Genomic DNA, 17689 nt, shown 5'->3' on the forward strand with positions numbered 1-17689 from the left:
TGCAAAACCCCTGGTGCGAATGGCTAGCCCCCCTTTGTCAGGGGTCAACATGGCCAGTAATGGCCCACGGCCCTCACCAAGGTACTTGCTTCGGTTGGCGGCTCATTACCTCCACGTCCACTCTTCCTCGTCCCAGTACTTACTTCATGAGGCACCCGCCTCCGACACAGGACCTTCTTCTATTTCTTTAAATCCCTATAACTCCTCCCCCACATCCATGTCACTCAGTTTAAATTTTTCCTGCCTCCGGCAGGTTGGACTTTTTCTTCCCGGTGCGGGGCACCAGGGAGCACCGATTGCTGGCCCCCTGTGGGGGGCTGTGTGGCGGGGCCCTCGGCTCCCTCAGGTGCGGCACTGCTCCTGGGCCCCCTGCGGGGCTTGGGGTCACAGTTGAGCTGGATTGCCTCGCTCGGTTCTTTGCTGGGCTCCGGACCGCAGCGTGAGCATTGTGTCCCGGGTCCTGCACGGCCCGGGGGAAGGTAAGGAGAGGGGAGGACTGGGCTTGATGTTTTTCCCCTCTCCTCCTGTTTTGGCCATCTTGATTCGACTTGGCAGTATGGGCTAGCCTTCCCTTTTGTTATGAGGCCTCTCTGCTTCTTGTCGTGGGGTGACAGTGGCAGAGAGTCTTTGGGAGTGCGGGGGCTCTGTTCTGTCGCAGGCATGTCACATACCACCCGCTCCTCAGACACACACAGCACAGGATGCACCGGATGTTAGCTGCATTATCTGGGGGAAGGTAAGGAGAGGGGAGGACTGTGCTTGATGTTTTCCCCTCTCTTGCTGGTATGGCCATTTTGACTCCTTCAACATGCCGTTTTCCTCGTGCTTTGTGTGCACATCTTTATTGGAAATGATGGCAAGCACTTGGCAGTATGGGCTAAGCCTTCCCTTTTGTTGTGAGGCCTCTCTGCTTCTTGCCGTGGGGTGACTGTCACAGAGTATTTGAAAGTGCGGGGGCTCTGTTCTGTCGCAGGCATGCCACATACCACCCGCTCCTCAGAGACACACGGCCCAGGATGCACCGGATGTCAGCTGCATTCTCTGGGGGAAGGTAAGGAGAGGGGAGGACTGTGCTTGATGTTTTCCCCTCTCTTGCTGGTATGGCCATCTTGACTCCTTTGAAAGGCCGTTACCTCGTGCTCTGTGTACACATCTTTATTGGAAATGATGGCAAGCACTTGGCAGTATGGGCTAGCCTTCCTTTTTTGTTGTGAGGACTCTCTGCTTCTTGTCGTGGGGTGACTGTGACAGAGTATTTGAAAGTGCGGGGCTCTGTTCTGTCACAGACATGTCACATACCACCAGCTCCTCAGACACACACAGCCCAGTATGCACCGGATGTTGGCTGCATTCCTTGCGTGCTGCCTGTGAATACGGCGCAGATTTTGGACACATCTGCAAGCGACCGGAAGGGTACCGGCCTGGCATAGTCTACACTTCGGGTTCGAGTCTCAGCGGTGCTGACTCGGTCCTTCATCCTTCCTAGACCGATGCATTGGAACGATTTAGAGCATGGGGCTACCAGCTACTGGATACAGGGCTCAAGCCACCTCTCAGTCATGTGGTGTGTTAGTGGTGTGTTTGGGTCTGTGCTAGCTATGGACGCAGACTCCTTGTCCTGTCCTCTTCCTCTAAACTGCGCAAGGGAAAGTCAAAGGAGTTGATTTGCTTTTCCCTTGTCCGGCATGGGATTATGGAAAAGGATCATGGAAGTAACGGCCATGCAGGGGGTTCCCAGTGTCTCTTCTTTTAGGCCCTAGGTCCTCCGGTGCTGACGTGTTGCTTTCACGCCTCCTCTCAGACTTGTGGGAAGTGATAGGGCACATGGTGGCACATGTCTGTGCTTAGAGGGGTTCTCAGAGCCCCTGGTGCCGGTGGAGGGGGATGTCACTTCAGTGGGTTTTCCAGTATAGGCATACCTCAGGTAGGGGGTTGCCTTTGATGTCGGCTATCCGGGATGGATTGCTTTGCCCCGCTTTGTGACAGTACTCTGCCCTTTTGACGCCAGCCTGGTGGCTCCTCTGTCGGCTGAGGGGGCCATAGTCTGCTGGACTTCTGGGCTGTCCAGTATCTTCCTTTTGATAGGTCAAATCTTTTTGTGGGCTGACAAGCATGCTGTTATATTGTGGCGCAGACCTGTTTCAACGTCCTGTGATTTCCCTCTGGTGCAAGTGCAGTGACTGGCGGTTTTCCCTGGCTCCTCGTCTCTATCTTCTCAGAGGTGTATGGGACTGGTGGGGTTCGGCTTCCTGGGTAATGGGCTCCTTCTGGAGGGGGTATCAGTTGCCGTTCCTGTCTCCTCCTGTCCAGGTTTGCATGGTTAGGACTTTGGTACCCAGCTCACGGTCCAAGTAGTTGGCCATGGGATCCGTTCTCTCCGAACGGTTGTTGTGGGTTACCGTCTTGCCCGTTCCTCTCCCTGTTCAGGGTCAAGTTTTCTACTTGCGGGTGTTCCTGGTCCCTATGCCTTCTAGGATGTGTCACCTGCTTATGGGTCTCAAGACCCTGCACTGCTTGTCCGGACGTCTGGGGAGAGCGTACTCTGGATGTTGTGCAGGGGGGGCGCTTGCTGGCTGTTCTGGGCTGGGTTCTCAGAAGGCAGTATGTCTCGACTCACCTGTTGCTGAAGTTACGGGGCACGTGGCGTTCTTGCATGTTTTCCAGTTCCTTAAACCTGTCTTCGGTTACGTCTCCTGGTGTCTTATACTCTCTCCCACTGGCTCCCGACATCTCGGCTTTCGTAGTTTTGTTTTCAGTGTCCCCAGCGCTGCGAGTGTCCCTGCTATGGTGGCGGGGGGTTTCAGGTCTACAGGCTGAGGTGTGCCTGGTCCTTCCTCCTGTGACCTCTCCTACTACCAACACCAGCAGAAAGGGAATACATTGGGGGTCCTCTCAGCTCAAGGGTTGTGAGATCTGGGGAGAGCCGGTGATCATCCAATTGGCAAGAGTTGTGCCATTGTGCAAGCTCTGGTGTACTTCGAGGAGTTGCTGGACGGTCTGCGGTTTTTGGTCCGATCGGACAATACGACGGCCTTGGCATATGTGAACTGCAAAAGGGGTTCCGGCTGTTCCTTGAATGCTCTGGCAGCGCTGATAGGCACCTGGGAGGAATCTCATCTGGTGTGTCTGCTGGCCTCACGTATCAGAAGGGTGGACAATGTTCAAGCGGATCTTCTCAGACGCCGGTTTTCACTCCTCTGCAGAACTGGTCCTGTTGGCCCAGGTCTTTGCGGTGACCTGTGTCAGATTAGGGTCCTTGGTTCTAGACCTGTTTGCATCCCCGGCCTCAACAGAAGTTCCCCTCTTCTGCTCTCGGTTTCAGGTTGAGGGGATTGGGGGATGGACGCCCTCTCTGTACAGTGGCCTTGGGGTTTTCCTTTATGCCTTTCCGCCTATTCCCCTTCTGCCCCGGGTGGTTTGGCGCATCAGAGTGTCCAGGGTGACTGTGTTGTTGTTAGCTCTGTTCTGGTGCCGCCGGAGTTGGCTCCCCTCTCTGTTGGAGCTTTGTTCCTAGGAACCTTGGCTGGTTCCGAGGTGGCCGTGTCCCCTTCAAGGGGATCTGCGGTTACAATTCCATCGGATGCAATGGGCGGTGTGGCTATTGCTCAGTCTAGGTTGATATCTCAGGGGTTCTCAGATCCTGTAGTTGAGTCCAAATGGATGCTCTTAGACCCTCCACTCTGAAGGTGTTAGGCAGACATTGGGGCCATTTCCGAGACTGGTATGGGCAGTCTGGGGTCCCTCCCCTGCGTTCTGGCCTCTGCTATCCTTCGGTTCCTCCAGGAGGGGTTTTGACAGGGGCCTGGCAGTTTTTCCAGGCTTCGCTCTCAGCGGGCCTCCATGAAATTCCTTTTGGGGGACTCTGACGGTCACTTGGATGGGGAGGTGTTAGTGGGGAAGTTGATCCAGGGTTTTTCTTCTTCCCCTCCTTGTGCTGATAAAGGGCTTTCCTTTTGGGATCTCCCTCTTGTATTACGATTCCTTCATGGGCCTCCTTTTGAGCCCATTTCCGAGATTGATATCAAACATCTTACACTGAAATCTGCTTTTCTTATTGCCCTCACTTCTGCCCGTAGGCTTGGGGAGATTGGGGCTCTCTTATGTCACGCTCCTTTCCTGAGGGTGCTGCCAGACTTGGTGGTGCCGGGGTGTGGTCCGAAGTTTCTCCCTTCAGTTGTCTCTCGGGTTTCACACCTCTCAGGGTCTGGTTCTCCCTGACTTCTTTCATGATCCAAGAACGCCTGAGGAGGTGGCTCGGCTTAACATTGATGTCCGGCGGGACGCGTTGGAGTATTTGGCTTGGTTTGCCTTTTCCACCAATCTGATAGTCTTCTGATTGCTTGTGGTCTGGCTGGGGCTGGGCATAACGCATCTGTGGTTTCCATTTTCCGGTGGTTCCGGGTTGTGATCTCTAGGGCCTATGTGGCTTCTGGCCTGCCTGTGCCTGCGCACAATCAGGGGCGGTCTACCAGGGGTTTCGCGGCTTCCTGGCCCGATGTAAGGAGGGTTTTTCTCTGCAAGAGATTTGTATGGCTGCCGCCTTGGCTGGTCTAGGCATTTTCATCAACCACTATGGGTTGAGTTTCTCCCACTCGGCGGTTGGTTCCTTCGTGGTTGGAGTTTTTGTCTATGGGGATGTGATTTAAGAGTTATTGTGGGTGTGTTTTGCTGCACTGTTTTTGGCTCTGTCTCATTGGGACCTTTTCCCCGTTGATGCTTTGGTATACCTCATGAAGTAAGTACTGGGACGAGGAAGAGTGGACGTGGAGGTAATGCTCTGATTACTTACCGGTAATCTTCATTACTCCTAGTCCTACTCTTCCTCGTCACAGTACTGACGACCCTCCTCACCCTCCCTGCGGGGAAGGTCCCATGCTCCGGCTTGGTAATATGAAACTGAGTGACATGGATGTGGGGGAGGAGTTATAGGGATTTAAAGAAATAGAAGAAGGTCCTGTGTCGGAGGCGGGTGCCTCATGAAGTAAGTACTGTGACGAGGAAGAGTAGGACTAGGAGTAATGAAGATTACCGGTAAGTAATCAGAGCATTACCGGCCATGTCCACCCTCCAACACGGGGTGATTGCCATATTATTAGAAGCATCGGAGTGTAATGTTCTGATCAATCGAAGCACACAATCTGTGTGTGGGACCCACATGCATGCACAGAACCTGATGCCCCGGACATGCAATCCACAGGGTGGGCGCGCGTCCCGCGCCAGAAGCCGGTCTTTTACAATATTTTCCATAATGGCCTTCTATGTAGGAGTCTTAAGACACTCCGAAATGAAGCAAAAAGTATAGACCTTCAGGGATAGGTAAAAAAAACGTACTGCTTTTGGTCCAATCCCACGTATCTGTTCTAGCTGCATTTCGCTGCCCCCCGTGGGCGCCCTTCTGTATTGTTTTATGAAACAAAGGTTCTGAGCTCACAACAACGTCATCATAAAGCCCCAGCAAGGTCGCAGTGTCAACAGTATTCAAGTTTCGGGGGCTCTACCAAAGCATGATCTGTGCTGCTATGCAGGGGGTGACTGCGGCTTTGGGAATGAATGGCTATATGCTGGCTCAGAAGACACCTCACTTCAAAAGGCATTCTCGTTCTAAAGAGATGCTCTGTGTAGCACTGCACATCTAAGGCAGCGTGAAAGGCCTCCAGGCGCTTCTAGTAAGCTGAGTATGACATCAAGCAATGAGCCACTTGCACTAATCAATCAAGACGTGACCAATCAAACGCTGAGAAGGACTGCTTCGCCCCTCCAGGTTGCTTGCTTTCCATCAGAATGGTACTAGGCCTAGGCTCAAGTAGCCAGATCTTTACTTATGCTCCATTTTTTGCAACCTTTGTCTTTCCAGATGTTTTGGACTACAACTCCCAATAGCCCAAGCAATAAGAGTGAATGGTGAAGGATCAAGGGAGTTGTGGTCCAAAACAACTGGAGAGACAAAGGCTGCCGACCCCTGACTTATGGTCTATGAGCTCACACAATGCTCATAGCTTCAGCTTTTCTACATTTGCTGCTTCATTTATTGCCGCCATGTAGGGTAGTTTGGGTAAAAGCAGATGGTGACGGATTAAGACCGCTTGGGTCTCTGCGCTCCCTTGTATCTCCAAGTGACGCTTTACGAGTTGACTCTGAGTGAAAGACACAGCAGTCCCATGAAACTTTAACCTTATTTGCTAAACTAGTGGTTGCCCTCAAGGGGAAACGTTCCAGGATCCAGATAGTGATTGCTTAGTGTAATCATTTTAATTGAAATGACGAGTCTTCCAAATAATAAATACATATACCTGCTCACGATTACTTGTGCAAGCTCCAAGAAGTTCACTTTCGTGAATTTAGTTAAATGAGCAAGGTGATAGTGCTGCAATATTCCAATATATTGTTATTGAGTTTACAGTGAATTTAGCTTATTGTGAGCACTTAATCACTCTTCCTCGTTCCTCCCCTTTGGTTGTTCAGTTGCTTTTTTGTCTATCCAACCCATTGAATAAATTCTCTTCTATCCCGTCCACATTTGCGTCCTGGCCTTGTCTATCCTTGCTCTCAGCTGGGACTATATCGCATGTGCATGCAATTGGTTCCTGATGCCATTCATACTTTCAGTCTATTTAGTTGGGGGTTATTACCCTTTCTAAGTCTGGATGGGTGAAACACAGCCACTCTCCAAGTGGCTCTATTCATGGACATCTTTGGATTCTCATCAACTCGGTGAAAGCCGCCATAACAAAGGATCACTGAGAGGAAGGATCCGACTCGCCAACAAGTCTCCCTACTTTTTTTTCAGAGGAAGGTTTTGGTGCGGTACCAGTCCTTTGTTATCAGCGTGATGCTGCTACCCTACAGATGAAACAAGGAGCAGAAAAGATAAAAGGTGGAGTATGGATGCATTAAAATGAGCAGCGCCTTGGCCTAAAGGATGGTGAAGAACAGCGTGTTGGCAGAGGCAGACAGGGGATATGACTGGGAGGAATAGGGCGGCCCTTCCAATATGGCTGCAATCTTGAGCTTGCAGTCTCCCTGTCCCCTTCCTAGCTAAGAGTTTCAGGGGCTTTCGTGCCACAGCTAAATGATGGAACCAGGGCAACATTAGTCATGCATTATTCACCCAGATGGCAAGGTCTGCCCTCCTGTGAGGAAGGTAGGGCTGCATAACAGCTGGGGGCTCAGTTCTGCTGTTCGGCTGATGCTAGAACAAGTGCCAGCCGAACAATAGAACTGAGCGCCCTGCTGTTATTGTAAAGTGTGTTTAAGGGCGCTTTCCCTCCCGCTCAGTGTCACGTAAATAGCGCCTAATCACACCTTGATTATTTCATAGCCGCTGTTTACATGACACTGAGCTGGAGGCAATGCGCCCATTATTTACCGAGCAGTGGGTGCGCCCTTGTGCGGCCGCACTCTCTGAGCGCACCTTGAGCCGGCGCTGGGGAATGGGACGGCGCTCACTTTGGTGAAAAGGGCTCTAAAAACCACCAGGGTAGGTAGGGGGGTCGAAGATTGCCCAGTCTCAGGTTAGAGGCAATGGGGGTCTGGGGAGCAAGGTTTGGGGAGGGGCCAATAGTAGGAATTGTGTCTGGTGCATATGTCCTCCTGTCGGGAAAGCTTCGTACATAAAAGATAACATGACCAATGCCGACCCCAAAATCACAGAATCAATGAACATTCATAGAATGAAACTCACCGCCAAACACTGTAATGGCACCGGGGCACTGCCTGCGTCAGACACTGTGCATTATGTACTTATTACTTGTGATTTGTACATGCGCTGCATGCAAGGTTAGCCGCTTCGGGGCGCCGACATTACAAAGAGCAAAGAGGTCCAAGCGAGGGACACCAGACATGATGCTCAGAACTTGTAAACATAAGGATGACTGGGCATAATGAGCACAAGTGACTGCTGGGTACTTGCAGTCCATTCAGTGTCCTGGGTGCCAGAAGGCATGGGCATAATGAGTACCAGAGAGTGCAGGGTAACGGAAGGGCATTCAGGAGTCTGAGAGTACTGCACTGGGTGCCAGGAAGCATGGGCATAATGAGTACCAGAGAGTGCAGGGTAACGGCAGGGCATTCAGGAGTCTGAGAGTACTGTCCTGGGTGCCAGGAAGCATGGGCATAATGAGTACCAGAGAGTGCAGGGTAACGGCAGGGCATTCAAGATTCTGGGAGTCCTGCACTGGGTGCCAGGAAGCATGGGCATAATGAGTACCAGAGAGTGCAGGGTAACGGCAGGGCATTCAAGATTCTGGGAGTCCTGCACTGGGTGCCAGGAAGCATGGGCATAATGAGTACCAGAGAGTGCAGGGTAACGGCAGGGCATTCAAGATTCTGGGAGTCCTGCACTGGGTGCCAGGAAGCATGGGCATAATGAGTACCAGAGAGTGCAGGGTAACGGCAGGGCATTCAAGATTCTGGGAGTCCTGCACTGGCTGCCAGGAAGCATGGGCATAATGAGTACCAGAGAGTGCAGGGTAACGGCAGGGCATTCAAGATTCTGGGAGTCCTGCACTGGCTGCCAGGAAGCATGGGCATAATGAGTACCAGAGAGTGCAGGGTAAAGGCAGGGCATTCAAGATTCTGGGAGTCCTGCACTGGGTGCGAGGAAGCATGGCCTTAATGAGTACCAGAGAGTGCAGGGTAACGGCAGGGCATTCAGGAGTCTGAGAGTACTGTCCTGGGTGCCAGGAAGCATGGGCATAATGAGTACCAGAGAGTGCAGGGTAACGGCAGGGCATTCAGGAGTATGAGAGTACTGTCCTGGGTGCGAGGAAGCATGAGCATAATGAGTACCAGAGAGTGCAGGGTAACGGCAGGGCATTCAAGATTCTGGGAGTCCTGCACTGGCTGCCAGGAAGCATGGGCATAATGAGTACCAGAGAGTGCAGGGTAACGGCAGGGCTTTCAAGGTTCTGAGAGTACTATCCTGGGTGCGAGGAAGCATGAGCATAATGAGTACCAGAGAGTGCAGGGTAACGGCAGGGCATTCAAGATTCTGGGAGTCCTGCACTGGGTGCGAGGAAGCATGGGCATAATGAGTACCAGAGAGTGCAGGTTAACGGCAGGGCATTCAAGATTCTGGGAGTCCTGCACTGGGTGCCAGGAAGCATGGGCATAATGAGTACCAGAGAGTGCAGGCTAACAGCCGGGCATTCAAGAGTCTGAGAGTATTGTCCTGGGTGCGAGGAAGCATGAGCATAATGAGTACCAGAGAGTGCAGGGTAACAGCCGGGCATTCAGGAGTCTGAGAGTACTGTCCTGGGTGCGAGGAAGCATGCGCATAATGAGTACCAGAGAGTGCAGGGTAACAGCAGGGCATTCAAGATTCTGGGAGTCCTGCACTGGCTGCCAGGAAGCATGGGCATAATGAGTACCAGAGAGTGCAGGGTAATGGCAGGGCATTCAGGAGTCTGAGAGTACTGTCCTGGGTGCGAGGAAGCATGAGCATAATGAGTACCAGAGAGCGCAGGGTAACAGCAGGGCATTCAAGATTCTGGGAGTCCTGCACTGGCTGCAAGGGAGCATGGGCATAATGAGTACCAGAGAGTGCAGGGTAACGGCAGGGCATTCAAGATTCAGGGAGTCCTGCACTGGCTGCCAGGAAGCATGGGCATAATGAGTACCAGAGAGTGCAGGGTAACGGCAGGGCATTCAGGAGTCTGAGAGTACTGTCCTGGGTGCGAGGAAGCATGAGCATAATGAGTACCAGAGAGTGCAGGGTAACAGCAGAGCATTCAAGATTCTGGGAGTCCTGCACTGGCTGCCAGGAAGCATGGGCATAATGAGTACCAGAGAGTGCAGGGTAACAGCAGGGCATTCAAGATTCTGGGAGTCCTGCACTGGCTGCCAGGAAGCATGGGCATAATGAGTACCAGAGAGTGCAGGGTAACGGCAGGGCATTCAGGAGTCTGAGAGTACTGTCCTGGGTGCGAGGAAGCATGAGCATAATGAGTACCAGAGAGTGCAGGGTAACAGCAGGGCATTCAAGATTCTGGGAGTCCTGCACTGGCTGCCAGGAAGCATGGGCATAATGAGTACCAGAGAGTACAGGGTAACGGCAGGGCATTCAAGATTCTGGGAGTCCTGCACTGGCTGCCAGGAAGCATGGGCATAATGAGTACCAGAGAGTGCAGGGTAACGGCAGGGCATTCAAGATTTTGGAAGTCCTGCACTGGGTGCGAGGAAGCATGGGCATAATGAGTACCAGAGAGTGCAGGGTAACGGCAGGGCATTCAAGATTCTGGGAGTCCTGCACTGGGTGCCAGGAAGCATAGGCATAATGAGTACCAGAGAGTGCAGGGTAACGGCAGGGCATTCAAGATTCTGGGAGTCCTGTACTGGATGCCAGGAAGCATGGGCATAATGAGTACCAGAGAGTGCAGGGTAACGGCAGGGCATTCAAGATTCTGGGAGTCCTGCACTGGCTGCCAGGAAGCATGGGCATAATGAGTACCAGAGAGTGCAGGGTAACGGCAGGGCATTCAAGATTCTGGGAGTCCTGCACTGGCTGCCAGGAAGCATGGGCATAATGAGTATCAGAGAGTGCAGGGTAACGGCAGGGCATTCAAGATTCTTGGAGTCCTGCACTGGGTGCCAGGAAGCATGGGCATAATGAGTACCAGAGAGTGCAGGGTAACGGCAGGGCATTCAAGATTCAGGGAGTCCTGCACTGGCTGCCAGGAAGCATGGGCATAATGAGTACCAGAGAGTGCAGGGTAACGGCAGGGCATTCAGGAGTCTGAGAGTACTGTCCTGGGTGCGAGGAAGCATGAGCATAATGAGTACCAGAGAGTGCAGGGTAACAGCAGGGCATTCAAGATTCTGGGAGTCCTGCACTGGCTGCCAGGAAGCATGGGCATAATGAGTACCAGAGAGTGCAGGGTAACAGCAGGGCATTCAAGATTCTGGGAGTCCTGCACTGGCTGCCAGGAAGCATGGGCATAATGAATACCAGAGAGTGCAGGGTAACGGCAGGGCATTCAGGAGTCTGAGAGTACTGTCCTGGGTGCGAGGAAGCATGAGCATAATGAGTACCAGAGAGTGCAGGGTAACAGCAGGGCATTCAAGATTCTGGGAGTCCTGCACTGGCTGCCAGGAAGCATGGGCATAATGAGTACCAGAGAGTACAGGGTAACGGCAGGGCATTCAAGATTCTGGGAGTCCTGCACTGGGTGCAAGGAAGCATGGGCATAATGAGTACCAGAGAGTGCAGGGTAACGGCAGGGCATTCAAGATTTTGGGAGTCCTGCACTGGGTGCGAGGAAGCATGGGCATAATGAGTACCAGAGAGTGCAGGGTAACGGCAGGGCATTCAAGATTCTGGGAGTCCTGCACTGGGTGCCAGGAAGCATAGGCATAATGAGTACCAGAGAGTGCAGGGTAACGGCAGGGCATTCAAGATTCTGGGAGTCCTGCACTGGATGCCAGGAAGCATGGGCATAATGAGTACCAGAGAGTGCAGGGTAACGGCAGGGCATTCAAGATTCTGGGAGTCCTGCACTGGCTGCCAGGAAGCATGGGCATAATGAGTACCAGAGAGTGCAGGGTAACGGCAGGGCATTCAAGATTCTGGGAGTCCTGCACTGGCTGCCAGGAAGCATGGGCATAATGAGTATCAGAGAGTGCAGGGTAACGGCAGGGCATTAAAGATTCTGGGAGTCCTGCACTGGGTGCCAGGAAGCATGGGCATAATGAGTACCAGAGAGCGCAGGGTAACGGCAGGGCATTCAAGATTCTGGGAGTCCTGCACTGGGTGCGAGGAAGCATGGGCATAATGAGTACCAGAGAGTGCAGGGTAACAGCAGGGCATTCAAGATTCTGGGAGTCCTGCACTGGGTGCCAGGAAGCATGGGCATAATGAGTACCAGAGAGTGCAGGGTAACAGCAGGGCATTCAAGATTCTGGGAGTCCTGCACTGGCTGCCAGGAAGCATAGGCATACCAGAGAGTGCAGGGTAACGGCAGGGCATTCAAGATTCTGGGAGTCCTGCACTGGGTGCCAGGAAGCATGGGCATAATGAGTACCAGAGAGTGCAGGGTAACAGCAGGGCATTCAAGATTCTGGGACTCCTGCACTGGCTTCCAGGAAGCATGGGCATAATGAGTACCAGAGAGTGCAGGGTAACGGCAGGGCATTCAAGATTCTGGGAGTCCTGCACTGGCTGCCAGGAAGCATGGGCATAATGAGTACCAGAGAGTGCAGGGTAACGGCAGGGCATTCAAGATTCTGGGAGTCCTGCACTGGCTGCCAGGAAGCATGGGCATAATGAGTACCAGAGAGTACAGGGTAACGGCAGGGCATTCAAGATTCTGGGAGTCCTGCACTGGGTGCGAGGAAGCATGGGCATAATGAGTACCAGAGAGTGCAGGGTAACGGCAGGGCATTCAGGAGTCTGAGAGTCCTGCACTGGGTGCGAGGAAGCATGGGCATAATGAGTACCAGAGAGTGCAGGGTAACAGCAGGGCATTCAAGATTCTGGGAGTCCTGCACTGGGTGCCAGGAAGCATGGGCATAATGAGTACCAGAGAGTGCAGGGTAACGGCAGGGCATTCAAGATTCTGGGAGTCCTGCACTGGCTGCCAGGAAGGATGGGCATAATGAGTACCAGAGAGTGCAGGGTAACGGCAGGGCATTCAAGATTCTGGGAGTCCTGCACTGGGTGCCAGGAAGCATGGGCATAATGAGTACCAGCGAGTGCAGGGTAACGGCAGGCCATTCATGATTCTGGGAGTCCTGCACTGGCTGCCAGGAAGCATGGACATAATGAGTACCAGAGAGTGCAGGGTAACGGCAGGGCATTCAAGATTCTGGGAGTCCTGCACTGGCTGCCAGGAAGCATGGGCATAATGAGTACCAGAGAGTGCAGGGTAACGGCAGGGCATTCAGGAGTCTGAGAGTACTGTCCTGGGTGCGAGGAAGCATGGGCATAATGAGTACCAGAGAGTGCAGGGTAACAGCAGGGCATTCAAGATTCTGGGAGTCCTGCACTGGGTGCGAGGAAGCATGGGCATAATGAGTACCAGAGAGTGCAGGGTAACGGCAGGGCATTCAGGATTCTGGGAGTCCTGCACTGAATGCCAGGAAGCATGGGCATAATGAGTACCAGAGAGTGCAGGGTAACGGCAGGGCATTCAAGATTCTGGGAGTCCTGCACTGGGTGCCAGGAAGCATGGCCATAATGAGTACCAGAGAGTGCAGGGTAACAGCAGAGCATTCAAGATTCTGGGAGTCCTGCACTGGGTGCCAGGAAGCATGGCCATAATGAGTACCAGAGAGTGCAGGGTAACGGCAGGGCATTCAAGATTCTGGGAGTCATGCACTGGCTGCCAGGAAGCATGGGCATAATGAGTACCAGAGAGTGCAGGGTAACGGCAGGGCATTCAAGATTCTGGGAGTCCTGCACTGGCTGCCTGGAAGCATGGGCATAATGAGTACCAGAGAGTGCAGGGTAACGGCAGGGCATTCAAGATTCTGGGAGTCCTGCACTGGGTGCCAGGAAGCATGGGCATAATGAGTACCAGAGAGTGCAGGGTAACGGCAGGGCATTCAAGATTCTGGGAGTCCTGCACTGTCTGCCAGGAAGCATGGGCATAATGAGTACCAGAGAGTGCAGGATAACAGCAGGGCATTCAAGATTCTGGGAGTCCTGCACTGGGTGCGAGGAAGCATGGGCATAATGAGTACCAGAGAGTGCAGGGTAACGGCAGGGCATTCAAGATTCTGGGAGTCCTGCACTGGATGCCAGGAAGCATGGGCATAATGAGTACCAGAAAGTGCAGTGTAACAGCAGGGCATTCAAGATTCTGGGAGTCCTGCATTGGGTGCGAGGAAGCATGGGCATAATGAGTACCAGAGAGTGCAGGGTAACGGCAGGGCATTCAAGATTCTGGGAGTCCTGCACTGGCTGCCAGGAAGCATGGGCATAATGAGTACCAGAGAGTGCAGGGTAACGGCAGGGCATTCAGGAGTCTGGGAGTCCTGCACTGGATGCCAGGAAGCATGGGCATAATGAGTACCAGAAAGTGCAGTGTAACAGCAGAGCATTCAAGATTCTGGGAGTCCTGCATTGGGTGCGAGGAAGCATGGGCATAATGAGTACCAGAGAGTGCAGGGTAACGGCAGGGCATTCAAGATTCTGGGAGTCCTGCACTGGCTGCCAGGAAGCATGGGCATAATGAGTACCAGAGAGTGCAGGGTAACGGCAGGGCATTCAGGAGGCTGGGAGTCCTGCACTGGATGCCAGGAAGCATGGGCATAATGAGTACCAGAAAGTGCAGTGTAACAGCAGGGCATTCAAGATTCTGGGAGTCCTGCACTGGGTGCGAGGAAGCATGGGCATAATGAGTACCAGAGAGTGCAGGGTAACGGCAGGGCATTCAAGATTCTGGGAGTCCTGCACTGGATCCCAGGAAGCATGGGCATAATGAGTACCAGAGAGTGCAGGGTAACGGCAGGGCATTCAAGATTCTGGGAGTCCTGCACTGGGTGCCAGGAAGCATGGGCATAATGAGTACCAGAGAGTGCAGGGTAATAGCAGGGCATTCAAGATTCTGGGAGTCCTGCACTGGGTGCCAGGAAGCATGGGCATAATGAGTACCAGAGAGTGCAGGGTAACAGCAGGGCATTCAAGATTCTGGGAGTCCTGCACTGGGTGCGAGGAAGCATGGGCATAATGAGTACCAGAGAGTGCAGGGTAACAACAGTTCATTCAGTATTCTGGGAGTTCTGTTCTGGGTGCCAGCATGTCTGGGCATAAGGAGTGTAAAAGAGTACTGGTTAACAGTAGTGCATTCAGGATTCTGGGAGTCCTGTCCTGGGTGCCAGGATACATGGGCATATTGAGTACCAGAGGGTATAGGGTAACAGGAGCGCATTCAGGATTCTGGGAGTCCTGTCCTATGTGCCAGGATGTCTAGGCATAATGACTACCAGAGACTACTGGGTAACAGCGATGCATTCAGGATTCTGGTAGTACTGTCTTGGGTGCCAGGATACATGGGCATATTGAGTACCAGAGGGTATAGGGTAACAGAAGCGCATTCAGGATTCTGGGAGTCCTGTCCTGGGTGCCAGGATGTCTAGGCATAATGACTACCAGAGAATACTGGGTAGCAGCGATGCATTCAGGATTCTGGGAGTCCAGACAAACACAAGGAGAATCTGTGAGGTGTCCCCCCTCCCACTTCCCTCTGTCCAGCTGCCACTGGTTCCTCTTGGGGTTGAGAACTCACCGCGTGTGAGGGCGCAGAGGGCACCGAGCAGCAGCGCCAGACGCAGCATCCTGGACTCCTGGACTCGAGGCAGACAGATCCTTCAGTTGCAAACAGCAGCGCAGCACCTGCCGGGTATAAATAACAGAGCTCAGTGCCACGATAATGACAGCAGCGATGGGGCACCACTGCATTCCAGAACAAGCATTGCGAATGCCAAGCACGCTGGGACGTGTCCCCCCTAATCATGTATGTTCAACTCGCTCCAATCCGTTCATGACACTTTCCTGTCAATCATACAAAGCGCATATCCTCACACTCCCAGGGTTCACTGTTTCTTTACAATCTAAAGGATTCACCTGTTGCCACTTCTCGTTCCTATTACCTTTCCTATTCAAAAGAAACGAAGGACGGCACACGTCCATTTGCATGTCATTTGCGTCATGTAACCTGTACTGCCTTTACCAGGGTTTGTTTGTATTGGCATCTCGATTGGAGTCAGCAGTCACTTTGAGTTGCTTAAAATGACTTCATAATCCTGCACATTACGGCAGATTGCTTTGGTTCACGTTTTGGATTACTTCAGAATACTTTGAATTACATCAGCTGTTCATTACTCTAAATGACTTCCCATTACTTCAGATTACTTTCCAATCATTACTTCTAGAGTCATTTGGATTACATTGAATTACCTCAGACGCTCAAATACAGTTTCAAGCTCCCATACTCCACTAGCTCTGTAACCTGTATGGGCTGAAAAGGAAAAGGGAGGAGGCGCTATGTTTTGGTCCGGGCTCTGCTCCTATGTGTTGGCCTAGAAACGTTTTACACAAACATAAAACGTTCCCGTGATGATAACAGAGGAGGAGATGACTGCCATGCCAGCTCGCGTGGCGTCTGGGATATTCCGTGACCTTTGCCCCTAGGTGCAGGGTAACATCTGGGGGAGGCCTTCCTGGTACCACAGAACCTTCTTTGTCTTTGTCTAGAGGGCACTAATCGACTCGGGAAGCATCTGGAGCGCAGGGGTCGCTTGATAAAGCGCCTAGAAGACTTGCCTGTGAGGCCATTAATTAATATAGAGGGCCAATCTGACACATGACACGCTGCAATGGACCCGTTCTACACATGCACTGCTCCAACACTATAAGAGCCGCCTAAGGTCTGAGTGAAGAGCTTGGAGAGTGAGGCGGGGACATCGCCATTTTCACGACTCTGTGGCATTAGCGCCTTGGAGCCTCTGGCAAGTTATCTGTGTCCGGGGTGGCACCCTTCCTTTGCAAAGACTTTAATCCCTGGTCCAGGGCACCAGAGACTCTGAAGCTGTAATCTGGTTGTGCCTGGCGGCCTATGAGTATTGCAGTAGGATAGCGCAGAGAAGCCAGAATTGCAGGGGTTGTGATTCATGAGAACTTGGGAAGCTATTTCTGTGGGCTAGTTCTACATTGCTCGAGGAGTCTACCCCAAAGAACCCCAGAAGGAGAAGGACGTACAGGCCTCAAGTGGAGAGTGAGATTCGGGGCTCCCCACACTACATGGAGTAGCCTCGTTCTGCACCTCCTGACCAGCAGCTGGTGACCCGTGAGCTAGTGTGGGCGAGATGTCCCTCCACAGGTCCAGTCTGGTGCTAAAACCGCCCGCCGTTGCCCGCTTGGCTCCCCTACCTCTACTCACAGCCTTGCCTTTTTACCACTGACCATTTGCCCCTTAACAGTCTGTTCCTAGATTTTCCCGTTGTGAACTGAATAGTCCTGGAATTTCTATATGGATTAGCTATGTCACCTGCTGGTTTATAGCTAGCAGGAGAGACGTCAGATCGCTGACCATCGGTGCAGCTTTGCAGCTAGCATGAGAGACATCAGATCGCTGGCGATCGGTGCAGCTTTGCAGCTAGCATGAGAGACATCAGATCGCTGGCGATCGGTGCAGCTTTGCAGCTAGCAGGAGGGACGTCGGATCGCTGGCGAACTGTGCAGCTTTGCAGCTAGCAGGAGAGACATCAGATCGCTGGCCATCGGTGCAGCTTTGCAGCTAGCAGGAGAGACGTCAGATCGCTGGCCATCGGTGCACCTTTGCAGCTAGCAGGAGAGACTAGCAGGAGAGACATCAGATTGCTGGCGATAGGTGCAGCTTTGCAGCTAGCAGGAGAGACATCAGATAGCTGGCGATCGGTCCAGCTTTACTAGCAGGAGGGACATCAGATCGCTGGCCATCGGTGCAGCTTTGCAGCTAGCAAGAGGGACATCAGATCGCTGGCCATCGGTGCAGCTTTGCAGCTAGCAGGAGAGACGTCAGATCGCTGGCCATTGGCGCAGCTTTGCCGCTAGCAGGAGAGACGTCAGATCGCTGGCCATCGGTGCACCTTTGCAGCTAGCAGGAGAGACTAGCAGGAGAGACATCAGATTGCTGGCGATAGGTGCAGCTTTGCAGCTAGCAGGAGAGACATCAGATAGCTGGCGATCGGTCCAGCTTTACTAGCAGGAGGG

At 52.8% G+C, this 17689-nt stretch overlaps 1 protein-coding gene across 1 annotated transcript in view; it reads right to left on the reverse strand.

Moving 5' to 3' along the window:
• LOC138565822 (peptidoglycan recognition protein 1-like) overlaps window positions 1–15323 on the reverse strand; it is a 53656-nt gene extending 38333 nt beyond the window's left edge. The window contains exon 1 of the mRNA XM_069643007.1: window positions 15225–15323. Coding sequence (XP_069499108.1) covers window positions 15225–15273 — 49 coding nt within the window. The 5' untranslated portion in view covers window positions 15274–15323. The remainder of the gene's footprint in view (window positions 1–15224) is intronic.
• Between the last annotated feature and the right edge of the window lie 2366 nt (window positions 15324–17689).

The sequence above is a fragment of the Ambystoma mexicanum genome, chromosome 2p (genome assembly GCF_040938575.1).
Source record: "Ambystoma mexicanum isolate Mex_15411 chromosome 2p, UKY_AmexF1_1, whole genome shotgun sequence".
Taxonomy (NCBI): Eukaryota; Metazoa; Chordata; class Amphibia; order Caudata; family Ambystomatidae; genus Ambystoma; species Ambystoma mexicanum.